The 15,706-nt window shown below is 39.7% G+C and overlaps 1 protein-coding gene across 4 annotated transcripts in view; it reads left to right on the top strand.

The window, feature by feature from the left end:
* Window positions 1-15,706, top strand: part of phka1a (phosphorylase kinase, alpha 1a (muscle)) — a 95,396-nt gene that overhangs the window by 19,236 nt on the left and 60,454 nt on the right. For all 4 annotated transcript variants that reach the window (XM_078412326.1, XM_078412325.1, XM_078412327.1 and 1 more), the window contains exons 7-13: window positions 122-220; window positions 2,435-2,581; window positions 6,431-6,484; window positions 7,530-7,652; window positions 8,803-8,898; window positions 10,815-10,922; window positions 14,144-14,222. In XM_078412326.1, the coding sequence (XP_078268452.1) occupies window positions 122-220; window positions 2,435-2,581; window positions 6,431-6,484; window positions 7,530-7,652; window positions 8,803-8,898; window positions 10,815-10,922; window positions 14,144-14,222 (706 nt within the window). The remainder of the gene's footprint in view (window positions 1-121; window positions 221-2,434; window positions 2,582-6,430; window positions 6,485-7,529; window positions 7,653-8,802; window positions 8,899-10,814; window positions 10,923-14,143; window positions 14,223-15,706) is intronic.

The raw sequence follows: 15,706 nt of genomic DNA, 5'->3' as shown, positions 1-15,706 counted from the left end.
TGTGACAAAAGTGGGGAAAAAATGAAGTTTTAGTATAGAAACAAGAATGTTCCCTAGGATGTTTCTAAAATTACAGTTTAAGCACAGTTCTGAAATAAAACCCTTTCTATTTTCACCACAGGCAGCTCTGGAAGCATTGGATGAATTGAACCTTTTTGGTGCTAATGGAGGCCCTAGATCAGTCATTCACGTCTTGGCTGATGAAGTGCAGCTTTGCCAAGTAAGATCAATGGAACAATTTTCAATTTAACGTGTTGTTGTTAACCTATATTTTAGAAAATGTGATGTATTGTGTAGAATTGTAATTATTATGAAGATATGCAGATTTAGCTATTACTATTCAGAGTATGACACCTGGCATTTTTGGAATGCAATGATTTCTGTATAAATACTTGTTTTTCAATCCTTAAATATAATTTCAATAAAAAATAATTAAATAACGCCTTCAGAGTTATGCGGTTGTCATACACCATACAGTATAGGCTACAAATGAATTATAATTTTTAGAAAATATAAAATTTCAAAATTTGGCTTCAACAACTTAATTTTTCACAGCTTTGTTGCAACAAAGCACATTAAGTGGGCATTTAAATATCTTTGGGCTCTAGTGCTAAGGAATACACAAATAAACTCAATTTTCTCGGTTGTTGGAATACTGAAGAGGTGACTGGAACTGAGTATGCCAATATTGTTGTTCCTTGTTTTAAATATTTCTTGCGTTCTCTTTTTGTTATTCAATGTTTTGAACACTATTGCTTTCCTTTCACTATTAACACTGATTTGCTGATCAAAACAGTGCTGATATAAAATTGACTTTAAAAAAATCTTTCTTAAACCTCATGCAATGGATTTTTTTGATTAAGATGCTACTGTTGCTTTCCACCTATTAGAGGTTTAATGGCATTGATACTTATAACCAAAAATGTTATCTTGGTTTTCCAAGTACTGTTAAGATCTATCTTGCCATAGAAATCAACAGTGTGCTCAGTTCGCCAGAAGGTTTCTGTCAAGAAACTTACATTTTTTTCTCTTGCCTTGCAGTTGTTGTACAAAATGCATCTCACACGGATCAGAAATTAGGTTATTTTCCACTGCATTGCATTTGTGATATGTAATATGCTTGAACTGATTTATGTACTTAACGTGAGATATGCTGCAGGCGATCTCAAAGGAATATGATTTTTTAAAGTAACCTCTGCATGTCCCTTATCTCTGGGAATACCTAAATAGAACATTAAATGAATTTCATAAACTATGGGGACTGTGGTCAGGGATGGGGTACATTTCCATTGATAAATTATTTGTGAAGAATGATATATTAACTGTTGATAGCTTCCAACTTGCAGTAGTTTTCTCTGGGTGCACTGTAATAAATTAGCCAGGCATAAATTGTCTGCTTTCCACCATTAGTATAAAAACCATTTGCATGATACAGACCTTTAAGATGGTAAAAATATTACAGGCTGTATTGTAATAGGATTAAGAAGAGATGTAGGTATCAAACATCTGAAGGCATTGTTACTAATCATGGAATGTTTTCATTTAAAGGATCATCAATGGGATGGACTAGGAGTAGCAGTGACATCTGAGGATTGTAACAGTGTGTGAGGTTAAGAGATTGGGGGAGGCCATGGAAGGGTTTAAAGCTGGGCATGAAGTTTAAATTTAAATAAAGTTTTGATGGATTGTGAGTTTAGGTAAGAGAAGAATGAATAGGTTTGTACAAGTGTGAATAACAGAGTTTTGGATGTTCAAGTTAATGGATGGTGGTAGTTGAAAGGCTTGACAAGAATGGATGCAAAGTTGCACAAAGGGCTTCAAAAGCACGGATAAGTATTTTGGCAGCAAAGGAACTGAGGCTGTGAAGGGAAATATAATGGGGATACATTCAGGCAATCTTGATGATGGAGCATAGCTTGATAACAATGAGGAGAGGGATGGAACTGGTGAAGATCAGCAATGATAGCCTCACTGTTCCCAGTTTGGAGTTGGAGGAGCTTTCTGCGCACATTGGAGGCAAAGAATTTGCAGGTACATTGAGAATGGGACCAGAAGAGGGCAGCACCATTTGATTCTGATTCAGGAGAATGGTGTGTTTAAACATGTTGAAGGCTGCAAACATTTTGATCAGGATGAGGAAGGAAGAATTTAATGTGATTACAATTGTAGAATAGAATGTTGCTTATTTACTTTAGTAAAGGGCATGACTGAAATCTGGTTTAAACAGGGTTATTAAGGCATGTCATGTTTTAGTTTAACTGTTATGCACTGTATTACTTTGGTAAGTTTGTGTTGTAAGTAATGGATAAAGGTTATAAGGTATGCATTCTGGCAGAACTAAATTAATAAATAGGAATTGCAGGATTGGTCTCATACCCCAAAGAGCATCACATTAATAAAAAAAATTGATGAAAATCTGTTTGTTTTATTCCAGTTTATTCTGCAATCAATGTTGCCAAGGGCATCAACATCCAAAGAGATTGATGCTGGTCTTCTCTCAGTTATCTCTTATCCAGCTTTTGCTGTAGAAGACATTGAGCTTGTCGACAAAACTAAACAAGAGATTATCAAAAAGCTACAAGTAAGTCCTTTCTCCATCTTGCTTTTTACTCCTTCTGTTAAGACTGACTTGTGTCTTTTGACTTGTAACAGTTCTTTGTCACCTTCCAAATTAGTCATCTTTAATAGCTCTTTGTGGGTCTATCTAAAATGGGTCACACTTTAGCTCAAACTGAACAAAGTACGTAGCCTTCAGCAGAACTTAAGGTATCTTATTCCTCTCTATTTCTGCCTCTGGAGCATCTGAGAATGTTGTGAATTGTATCAATGAATTAGTGAGAATGGTGGGGGATTGAGGGCGGTTAAGTTCTTAAAGCTGACATCAGTGAGGTTGGAAGCTGGAACTGTGACCTCTGCACACCAGTGAGACAACATTGGTTCCCAGTGGGATGTATGACTGGATTCTATTGGGAATTGGGTTTGTGAGGGTTTATTAAACGCCATGTGCTGTGCCATGACTGAGGTAAGACACTGGAGATGGTAGGTCAGATGCTTTGATCCATTGTCTTGAACCGGTATCACATTGGTTGCCTTGTCAAGCAACATTTTTGAATAGGACATTCAATAGGAATGACAACCATAATAGCTGATGAGCCAAGGGTAGGGTGTCAGTGGCTGTCAATGTACTTGGCTTCTTCTGTGCAGACAATCCTACTTTCTGCTACTGCATGTGCTGAGGGTGTCGTTGAAAGAAGTAATATGGCCCAATACCAAGATATCAGTGCAGCGGATCTTAGATAGCTCCAAAACCATTATATTCATTTTTCATGATTCAGTCCCCTGTATGATATGACCTTTGTTTAGTGCACAATTCTGACTTTGTTAATTCTCTGTATTACTTCAATACAAATCTCTCTATCCTCATCATGCTACATTGTTTATAGTGAGATTTTATGGAGGCTTTTCATTTGATGTTTGCAATGATTTGGCTTTCCGATGTACATCTATTCCAGACCCATATACTTGATCTACTACTGTCCTCTCAACTCCCCACCATCTAACTCGCCATTTAATAACTTTTACCTTTCATGTTAACATGTGGTTCTTTTCCTTGTATTTGCTTTGTATATGCTTCCAGTTTTAGTGTAAGATCATCAATACAAAATGTTGATTTCATTTTCTCCCTTCAATGCTGCCGAGTTTGTCTGGCATTTGCGGTTTGGTTCCCATATCTTCTGCATATCATTGTTTTCCTGCTTTTTTCATGGAGCCTCTCAGCTAAACCCTGACATATGAGGCAACATATGTGTTACGAAAGTTATGAAACAGAAAATGGATTCAATTCTCACATATACATTGCCGTATACATTCCCCCACAGGCTAATGCTAACCTAGCATTAGCACAGCTGCACTCGGCCATCAGTAAGCAGCAGGATGCCCACCCCAACGGTGCCTTCATTGTTGCAGGGGACTTCAATCAGGTCGACCTACGAGCCTCGCTCCACAAATTCCATCAGCATGTGCAGTGCCCTACCAGGGGCTCAAACACACTGGATAAGGTGTACACCAATGTAAAGGACGCCTACAGAGCTCTCCCCTGCCCACCCCTGGGACAATCCGATCACCTCTCACTGTTTCTACTGCCCGCATACAAACCCCTCATCCGCAAGACCAAACCCACAATAAAGACGGTCAAAATATGGCCCGAGGATGCCACCCTACAACTCCAGGACTGCTTTGATCGCACCGACTGGGACCTGTTTGCACAACAGGCCACCTACGGTTCAGAGATAGAGGTAGACTTGGAGGAATACGCATCCACTGTGCTCTCCTACATCAACTGCTGTGTGGAGAATGTCACGGAGGACAAGGTGATAAAGATGTTCCCAAACCGGAAACCCTGGATGAACAAGGAGGTACAGAACCTGCTGAGGGCACGCAACAATGCCTTTAAATCTGGTGACACTTCAGCATACAGTGTTGCCAGATCACACCTAAGCAAAGGTATTAAAAGGGCCAAAGACACCCATAGGCAACGGGTGGAAGACCACTTCAACACCACGGACACCAGAAGCATGTGGCAGGGTGTCAGGGACATCACTGGCTACAAGAGCAGCCCTGCCTGCCCCCACAGCGATATGGCATTGACCAACGAGCTTAACACCTTCTTTGCCCGCTTTGAAACTGGCAAAACCACCCTGAGTGAAAGAACCCCAGCCGAGGCGGTGGGACAGGTCTTGCAACTGAGCACACAGGAGGTACAACGCGCTCTGCAAAGGGTCAACCCACGCAAGGCTGCAGGACCGGATGGAGTTCAAGGAAGGGTACTGAAGGACTGTGCTGAACAGCTGGCTGAAGTATTCACCAGGATCTTTAACCTGTCATTATCTCTGGCTACGGTCTCCAAGTGCCTGAAGTCGGCTATCATAGTTCCGGTGCCGAAAAAAGCAAAGATCTCCAACCTGAACGACTACCGCCCGGTTGCCCTAACGCCGATAGTCATGAAGTGCTTTGAGAGGCTGGTCCTCTCACACATCAAATCCAGCATCCCTGACTCACTGGACCCACATCAATTTGCATACAGGGCAAATAGATCCACAGAGGACGCCATCTCTCTGGCTCTTCACACTGTCCTAACTCACCTAGAGAGACAGGGCACGTACGTGAGGATGCTATTCATAGACTATAGCTCCGCCTTCAACACGGTCATCCCCACCAAGCTCATCACCAAACTCCACCAGCTAGGCCTTAGCTCGTCATTATGTGACTGGATCCTGGACTTCCTGCTGGAACGACCGCAGGCAGTGAGAATGGGCCCGCACCTGTCCTCCACTATCACCCTGAGTACCGGCACACCACAGGGCTGTGTTCTGAGCCCCATGCTCTACTCCCTCTTCACACACGACTGTGTTCCTGCATTCGACACCAACACCATTGTCAAGTTTGCAGATGACACAACGGTGATCGGGCTGATCACCAACGGGGATGAAACAAACTATAGAGCGGAGGTGCAGAACCTGGCGGACTGGTGCTCGGATAACAACCTGTCCCTAAATACCACCAAGACCAAGGAGCTGATCATCAACTTCCGTAGGTCACATAACGGGGAATATGCCCCGATCTCTATCAACGGGGTCAGTGTGGAGAGAGTGTCCAGCTTCAAGTTTCTGGGCACTCACATTTCGGAGGACCTAACATGGTCCAATAACACTGCTGCGCTGGTCAAGAAGGCACAACAAAGACTGTTCTACTTAAGAACACTGAAAAAGTCTGGTCTACCCCAACAGCTGCTGACGACCTTCTACCGCTGCACCATAGAGAGCATCCTAACGCATGGAATCCCTGTGTGGTACCTCAACTGCACGGAGGCAGAAAGGAAAGCTCTACAGCGGGTAGTCCATAGAGCTCAGAGGGCCATCGGAACACAGCTACCAGACAACACACGATGCCTCAGAAAAGCCACCAGCATCCACAAAGACTCTTCACACCCCTGCAACAGTCTGTTCGAACTCCTTCCATCGGGCAGACGATACAAGGCCTTCTATGCCCGCACCTCCAGACTCAGGAACAGCTTCATCCCCAGGGCCATAGCTACTATGAACCGGTCCTGCTGAGCCGGATGGCCACAACGCATAGATCAACTTGCACTTTACCCTGTCCAAAACTGTTACAACTGTTTGTTTCGTTGGGTTGCTGCTGTCTAAATTACCTAAATTATTGCATCGTATGGGAGGCGCATTCCCAATCTCGTTTTCCCCCTGGGTACAATGACAATAAAGATATATTGTATTGTATTGTATTGTATTGTATTGTAAGAAATAAAAGTAGTTTTGCAAAAGTAATTCTATTTAAAGAGGGATTGCATAGTGCAGGAACAATTGAAATTACTGATCATTTGGCAACTAACTGTGGTTATGCTTTTGTGTATCAGGGTCGTTATGGATGCTGCCGGTTTCTTAGAGATGGTTATAAAACTCCAATTGAGGTATGGTAGAACGTTGTTTCCCAAATGTATTTATCTTTTTGTCCTTCGCATAAGTTTGTAAAATTAGTTTAGATATCATTTTGGCTTTGGGCTTGGTTTTCCTGGTTGAGCGCTTATCCTGGTGTTATAGCACAAGAACTTTGTGTTTTAATTGTAATCTTGCATTGAATAATACTGTGAGTCTTGATGATCCATGTATGATACAAATCTAATATGCATTTCCCTATGATACTTTGAACCCTGGTGTCATATTTTAATCAATATTTTCGAATGCTAAGTCTCTACGCCAGTGAATGTGATATATTTTGTATTGTAAAATCAGGACACTGGTCTTTTAAAAAAAAATTTAAAAATTTGTTTACCATTAAAAAAATTGCAAAGTGTCTGGGATCAAAGAGTGAGAGATTACAGGCTCTTTTTAAAGGTACAGTGAATTTAAACAATCGTGACATGAGTGCAGGAATCTTGAATAAACAGAAAATACAGTGTTTTTATGGCCAAAGTTTATGTCAGAGCATTTGACTTTCATTTCATTAACCATATTTCTTTCTTGGGAGGAATTTACATGCAATTTTTAATGGGCATAGATTGACGTATTCCATACTGAAATAAATCGTCTCATGTCAAGCGTTGTTCCTTGGTTGACCTGTAATCCATTCTAAACCTAATGATAATTGGCCAGGGAGTAAATGTTCCTCCAGGAGCTGTGATTTATCAGCGTTCTTTGAGAATTCTAATTGCTAATTGCTATCTATCTCATATTCCATAAGGGAATTGCATATTCCCCCAATAGATCAACTTGATCCACCATTCAGTTGCTTGATAATTCAAGAAAGATCAAATTCTTGTTCATAGAGATATTTGTGTGAACTTTCATTTTACTAATCTGATGTATTAGTGTTTGCTTTGCCAACAGATGGTAAGGAAAGTGCAAATGGCTTGCACTTTGGTGCACTTGTTTCATTAATCCAGAATGTCACTTTATTATTTGCACAGAATTCTTCTGTTTCCATTTCTTCAGCTATAATGGTCTGTCATATTTTAGGACCACACCAGACTTCATTATGAAACTGCAGAACTGAAACTGTTTGAGAACTTAGAATGTGAATGGCCATTGTTCTGGACGTATATGATACTTGATGGATTGTTCAATAAAAACATACAGCAGGTAATAGAAAGAGTGAGATGCAAAAAGATGCATGTTTAGATAATTTATTGGGGCAGTAAACAAACAATGTTTACATATTTATTTTCATTATTTGAAGTCGGGTGATATAAAGCAGCAAAGAATGATTGCCCTGCAGGAGTCTGCCTGGTACAAGTTAGCATGCCTACCTCTAAATCAATTCATCTCAACTCCAGAAATTTGACCATATAATCTTCATTGACTTCATTAGTGAACTGAGTGAGTACCGTTGTCTTGCAGAAGAGGCTGTTTTTTTAACGAGATATTGAACTAAGATCATCCCTGCACCTGCAAATAGATTTTTTTTCCCCCATGGCATTATTTAAATAAAACTCCTGCTATAACCAGCCAAAACTCATCCACCAAACCTCTCCGAATCACATGATCTAATTGCCCATTTTGTGATCTGACTCTCTATAAATTGCCTGTAGCATTTCCCTACTTTTCAGAAATAACAATCAGAAATATTTCCTGAGTTCATGAATGGTGTTATGCAAATACCAGTTCAATGCACCGATCCTCATTCCAATTATCTCTGGCTGTTCCTGCTGGTAAACACCTTCCCCTAGAGTCATTAACGCACTGCACTATCTTGAGGCTTGCAGTGGAATTTTGCAGCACCGTATCATGGATTGGCATTACTATCCGCCTACTCATTCTACTTATACCATGTGTGACACATGATGATTGTGCTACCATCCCAAACTATTTGAAGGTGCAGGAATGATCTTAGTTCAAAATCTCTTTAAAAAAACATGCCCATGATTGCTCAACAAATTTAAGTCAATCAGCATCTCTAACCCAAACTCAATGGATGGTATTGAGCCATGTTTTGCAACTAAAAGATATATTCCCACCGTATTCACAACCCATTCCCCAATTCCGGCCAACATGCAATAAAATGAAATAGGTACATCAAAGAGTTTAAAAAATATATAAAACTGCCTGAATGTGCCTGCAAATAAATAATGTTTTATTCCCATACCATATTTTGCCGATTTGTGGATGAAGAGTAAAAGGGTATGTTGAACTTTTATTTCTGTCAGTTCTGCTTCTAGAAAAGTAATTTATTTAAAAAGACTTAACCTATCATTGGACATTTGTAACAAAATGATTTGCTTCCTCTTCAAAGGTTGAAAAGTACAGGGAAGCTTTGCATGCAGTTCTTGTGCTGCGCCCAGGCGGTATCCGTTTAGTACCAGAACTTTATGCTGTTCCAGCTGAAAAGGTAATTTTTAAATACTTTCCAATACGTGCATGGTATCTAATCCTACTTTGCAGATGAATACTTCCAGACTGAGACTGGTAACAATAAAAAACAGCATTAGAAGTATTGGTCTCAACAGTATTTGATTTCTGTAATGTTGTTTTGGTAATGTATCCTTTTAAGACTATTCTTACTATGTGAAGGAGTTCTAACCTTCTGCTTAATCTTTTCTGTGCAAGTGCAATAAGTTGAGATATGGGGAAGCGGTATGTGGAAATGCCAGTCCAGTTCATTAAATGAGACATTTGATATGACTTCTATAATGATTACATACTGTTTAATCTCTGGTATCCATATCACATGTTTACCAAGTTATAATTAAATATTGCTGCTGATGGTGGGCCTTTCATCCTTTTGTTTTGCATTCCAAATCCTTTTGTTACTCCTTTAAGTACAATTCTGACAATTGCTGATGAATATGAGATTCTATATTAATTTGGTACACCTCAGCAGATGAACTGTACTAACATCTCTCTGTGTCAACAATCAATGATTTGCCAACTTCCACCAGATGTTTAATCTTCTAGAGATAATCCTTGATCTACTGTCTTGATCTACTTCCCTATTTACATACAAGAAAATAAAATTATAACCTCCCAATAACTGATTTTTTTCTAAATTTAGTAACTTGAGTAAATAGCTTGTAGCATTAGCCCAGCTTGAACTTGAAACAAATAAGAAATCTATCATTACATATTTTACACTGATTTAGTTGTTTATTTTGTCACGGTGTATGCCATTTTTGCATGAGTGTCAGGCGGGAACATTTCTTCAGAACATTAGGAGAGACAAAGATACACAGTGGATGGAATGCACTGGGGTTGCTTACCACTCTTATGCAATCCACTTGCAAACATATATTTTTAATCCAAAATTATCTAGGCCAATTATTTGCCTCAGTTTAACCTTGCAAAAAAAGAAGTATTTGATTATTTTCATAATTAGTTGTTTTTTTGTGTACATCTGAATTCAAATTATATTTATTGGACATTGGGCTGTGTACAACATTTTAGAGGAACTATTAGTCTCTACTCTATACATTTAGTTTAGTTTAGAGATGCAGCGCGGAAACAGGCCCTTCAGCCCCTCCGAGTTCCCACCAACCAGAAATCCCTGCACATTAACACTATCCCACTACTAGGGACAATTTACATATACACCAAGCCAATTAACCTACATACCTGTATGTCTTTGGAGTTTGGGAGGAAATTGAAGATCACGGAGAAAACTCACGCAGTCATGGGGAGAATGTACAAACTCCATACAGACAGCACCCGTAGTCGGGATTGAACCCGGGTCCCCAGCACTGTAAGGCAGCAACTCTACAGCTGCGCTACCGTGCATTTATCACTGTTTCCATACTTTGTGCCAAATATTTTAATTACTTCCTAATTCCTGTATTACATGTCCATTCTTATTTTGAATTTCCTCTCCTTAAATATTATTTTTTATATTTCTGATTCAAATTTAATATGCTTTTTTTTTCTTGCTAAAAATGAAAGTTTTGTGTTGAGTGCCAGATAAAGCATTCTTGTCTTTCATAGAGTCATAGAGTGATACAGCATGGAAACAGGTCCTTAGGCTCAACTTGCGCACACCAGCCAACATGTTTCAGTTACACTAGTCCCACCTGCCCACGTTTGGCCCGTATCCCTCCAAACCTGTCCTATCCATTTACCTGTCTAACTGTTTCTTAAATGTTTCTTAAATGTCAGGATAGTCCCTGCCTCAACTAGCTCCTCTGGCAGCTTGTTCCATACCCCCACTATCCTTTGTGTGAAAAAGGTTTCAGTGTAATGTCTGTGAATAATGCCCAAGTAGATCTAATGAAATAGAGAATGCTTCATAATTAGCAACTTACACATTTTGCTTTCCAGATGGACGAAGAGTATCAAAACCCTCATACTGTTTCAAGGATCTCCATGGGGAAGTTGCCATTCATGTGGGGGCAATCCTTGTATATACTTGGATGCCTTGTTGCAGAGGTAAATGTCACAATTATAAAATAATGCAATATATAAAGGTTACAATTTTTCTGATTAAATGTTTTAAGATAATGTCTTCATACTTCATGTATCTATCAAACTTTTTTTGTGTAGATGGCTGTTATGTGTACATTCCAAGTGTTTTTCATTGATCTTACTAATCATGCAGTTAATTGCACAAAAGCACACAACTAATCTGAAATTTATTTCTGCTTGTTAGACGATTTTGTGATTTTTTTAAATATAAACACATGAAGATTAAAAAAAACTTGTTTTCCTTAATCAACTACATTCAAGCTGCAGTGAAATGTTTCCGTCATTTTTTTATTTTCTGATTTCACTTGGGTGATGTTCCAAATTTTATTTGCTTCTGATGTCTATCTTGTTAATCCCTTTTACCTCGCATCTTTATTCCTAGATTTACTGGTTGTTTTTGTTTTGGCCGCTATTCTTACCAGTTTTCTTTAATTTAATCATTTATAATATATGGGTGAGTCTCTGCAACGGACTGCATATATTTTCCATTACAAATTGAGAAAGGATGATTGGCCCCCTATAATGTCTACAATTTTTCTGGTGATGGTATTCCTATGTTGTTGTGGAGTGATCCAGGATTTAGACATGGCAGCCATGGTTAACTGGAAAGATCATTACCCTGTTTATTCTATTCTGTGGAACTCATTATATAAATGGTCTTAATGGAGAGATATAGGAGGTCCTTTCTTCCCGCTGCTGTGAGACTTCACAACCAGCACCTCTCCCAGCAGACGAGTCAACAATAACAGTTAAGAACACACAGAAAACTGATGACAATTTATGTATCTTTTATTTATAATGAATGATCTCTTGCTCTCTTGCTATCTGCTGCTGTAACACTGTAAATTTCCCCGGTGTGGGAAGAATAAAGGAATATATTATTATTATTATTATTAATGAGATAACTATAACAAGAATTTTTCCCTGTTCCCCCAATGTTTCTACTGCATCTGATAGTCCCATTGTGGCCTCCTTCATATCGCCATGACCAAATGTGGACTAGGTCACCATTTCGGCAAACAGTTACATTCTTTCCACCAAGCCTTGCTGGATCTCCTGGATGCTAACCATTTTAACTTCCAACCCATTCTCAAATAGATCTTTCTGTTGTGGGCCTCCTCCGTTGCCAAAATGAATCCACTCACAAACTGGAGCAACAGCGCTACATATTCTGCTTACAACCCAACAATATGAACGTAAAATTCTCCAATTTTAAGTCATTATCTATTATCCCAGCTCTTTTTCATGTGCCACCCCAACCCTGATGCGTATCCATTCCTCCACTATCCCGCCCAAGCTACCTGCTCCTTTCCCCTCCTTTGTATTGTCATATCCTATCCCAAGACCCTTATTTCCCTTAAATCCTCCTTCCCCCCATCCCCTTCCACCTATATCCCACCCTCTGGCCTTACATTTCATTCCTCGTCTCCCTTTATGTGACACCCTTTTGTCTCCTTTTTACCTCTAGTCTTTGTCACTTACTCCACCATCTGCCAGTCAAAACCCCCTTGCCTTTATCCTCCTATCATTTGTCAGGCTTTGTCCTGCCCCTACCTCCCTTTATCAGCTTTTATCCCTATTACAATCAGTCTGAAGAAAAGTCCCAACCTGAAATGTCACTTGTCCATTCCATGCACAGATGCTGCCTGACTGATTTTGTTCATGAATCCAGCATCTGCAGTTGTTTGTGCTTCAACCTTAATATGTCCTTTGGATGACATCTTTAGAAACATAGAAACATAGAAAATAGGTGCAGGAGTAGGCCATTCGGCCCTTCGAGCCTGCACCGCCATTCAATATGATCATGGCTGATCATCCAGCTCAGTAACCTGTACCTGCCTTCTCTCCATACCCCCTGATCCCTTTAGCAAAAAGGGCCACATCTAACTCCCTCTTAAATATAGCCAATGAACTGGCCTCAACTACCTTCTGTGGCAGAGAATTCCACAGACTCACCACTCTCTGTGTGAAGAAATGTTGGGCCTTAGTTACTCTTAAGGCTCATAGAGGCATGGAAATAGGCACTTTGGCCCAACTCATCCATGCTGACCAAGATGCCTCATCCAAGCTAGTCCCATTCGCCTGCATTTGACTCATATGCCTCAAAACCTTCCCTATCCATGTACCTATCCAAGTGTCCTTTAAATGTTGTTTTTGTACCTGCCTCAACTACTTCCTCTGGCTGCTCATTCCATATACCCACAACCTCGGAGTGAAAATGTTGCCCCTCAGGTTCCTATTAAATCTTTCTGCTTTCACTTTAAACCTATGTCCTCTGGTTCTTGATTCTCCTACCCTGGGTAAAAAATTCTGTGCATACACCCTATCAATTCCCTTCATGATTGTATATATCTCTGGAAAATCACCTCTTAGCTTCCTGTGATCGTGGAATAAAGTCTACGCTTGCCCAATCTCTCCTAATAGCTGCCTTTGAGTCCTGGCAATGTCCTCGTAAATCGTATCTGCATTTTTTCCAGCATAATGGTATCTTTCCTATAGAAAACTGAACACAGGACTATAAATTTTCCACATTTATACTCTAATGTTTTATATTTTTGTACATGAGTATTAGCAAACATTTTCAGAGTCTGGATAGCATTTGGAATGCACTAAACTGGTCATATTTAATGCATTAAATTCGATGTGCCCTGATATTCCACTGTACAGGGTTTAGAGATACAGTGCAGAAACAGGCTCTTCAGCCCACCGAGTCTGCACCGATTCCCGTGCACTAGCACTGTCCTACATACTAGGGATAATTTACAATTTTTACTGGAGCCAATTAACCTACAAATCTGCATGTTTTTGGAGTGTGGGAGGAAACCGGAGCACCCAGAGAAAACCCACCAGCTCACAGGGAGAACTCCGCACAGACAGCATCCATAGTCAGGATCGAACACTGGTCTCTGGCGCTGTAAGGCAGCAACTCTATCGCTACACCACTATGTTACTCAAGCTTCGTGCTCAGTTGGTCAACTCGCATGCTTATAAATAACACAAATTGGAAAGTGGAATAGTAATTCCATCCAATACTTCCCTTCTCTACCTCTGCCTCAGCTGAGTTGTGTTGACTACAGATTGCAAATCACAATTAGAGCCCTTGAGGCATGTGTGCGTTCACTGTGCTCCATCCTATAACTGGGGGAAGAAATCTGCAATCTTATTGTAAAATGTATTTCCTCTAGGGATTTCTTGCTGCTGGTGAAATTGATCCATTGAACAGAAGGTTTTCAACTGTTCCTAGACCGGATGTTGTAGTACAAGGTGTGTTTTTAAATTAATTTCTAGTTTATCATTGTGACAGTTTTCATATTAGAGGTCCACGTGGCACCTGTTTTCAAAAACACTACAAATAAGGACAAATTGTGTATTTTTCAATTTTGTTGAGCAAGAATTTGCAAATGGAAGATGTATTTCATTTATATGAACAAATGTTAAGTCTGAAGTTCATTTTTCTATACTTATTCTGAACATACCATGGTAAGCTTGCCCATGTTTTATTTAAGGTTGGTTCAAAAATTTTTGCTAACAAACAAAAAGCCATTATGTTTGATGTTTAGTCTGTTCTTCATAATTACAACCCAGGTCTAACCAGTTTGGCAGCCATGGTGTCGCTGGGTAGGAAATTTGGATATTTAAGGAAAGAATAATAATATATTTCCAAATCGTGACAGTGTCTGAATTGGAGGCAATTGACAAAAATCTGTTTTATTGCTAAAGACCTCTGTTTCAGAAATAGTCACGCTTCCAACCATGCTGTTTCATCAAGACTGATATCTAAAAAGAATGCAGAAAATTGACCTTGTCTATCCTGTGCACAAAAAACTCAACATATACAATATGGCTAACGACCATCTCTCTATTATCAATAAAGAAAATGATGGAAGCATCATGAACACAACTAACAGGCGTCCCTTACTCACTAACAATCTACTCCTGGACTATTGGACTGCATATCTCATGCGACTTTGGTCCGATATGAACAAGTGTTCCAGTCCAGAGGAGAGGCAACAATAGTGTTTGACCTTGCTTAGCATCAGAGAGGCCCAATCAATTTGAATTGGAGCACAAAACTGCAAATTTGGAAAAAAATCCATTGAAAATGAGATCAGGCAAATAGAAGGTTGATTCTCCACAGACTGCAGTTTTAAGTTTCACACTAGATGGTTTTAGTTGTTGCTCATATCATGCTAGGTATATACTTTTAAGAGTTTTTCTGGACCGTGTCCAACGCCCAGCCTATTTCATCTAAACTGTTTCAGTTTAAACTGTTTCATCAAATGATCTTACACCATATATATTGGAATGGTTGTTGATGATTCTATTTTCTAGTCCTCAAATAATGAAGCAGTCCACATTCATATAAAGAAACAAAATGACAATGCTCAAGTATGGGATAATAAGCATCAAATTCTGGCCATGCCATGACCATGTCTGGCAATAATCATCTTTTTTAGTTTTTTTTTAGTTTTAGTTTTAGAAATACAGTGCGGAAACAGGCCCTTCGACCCACCGTTCGCACCGACCATCGATCCTCGTATATTAACACTATCCTGCATGCACTAGGGACAATTTTACATTTATACAAAGCCAATCAACCTACAAACTTGTAAGTCTTTGGAGTGTGGGAGGAAACCGAAGATCTCGGAGAAAACCCACGTGGTCATGGGGAGAACATACAGACTCCATAGAGACAGCACCCATAGTCGGGATCTAACCCGGGTCTCTGGCACTGAAACCGCTGTAAG

Source organism: Rhinoraja longicauda, chromosome 15 (genome assembly GCF_053455715.1).
Source record: "Rhinoraja longicauda isolate Sanriku21f chromosome 15, sRhiLon1.1, whole genome shotgun sequence".
Classification (NCBI taxonomy): Eukaryota; Metazoa; Chordata; class Chondrichthyes; order Rajiformes; family Arhynchobatidae; genus Rhinoraja; species Rhinoraja longicauda.
The sequence above is the reverse complement of the archived record's forward strand: the minus strand, read 5'-3'. Positions and strand labels throughout refer to the sequence as shown.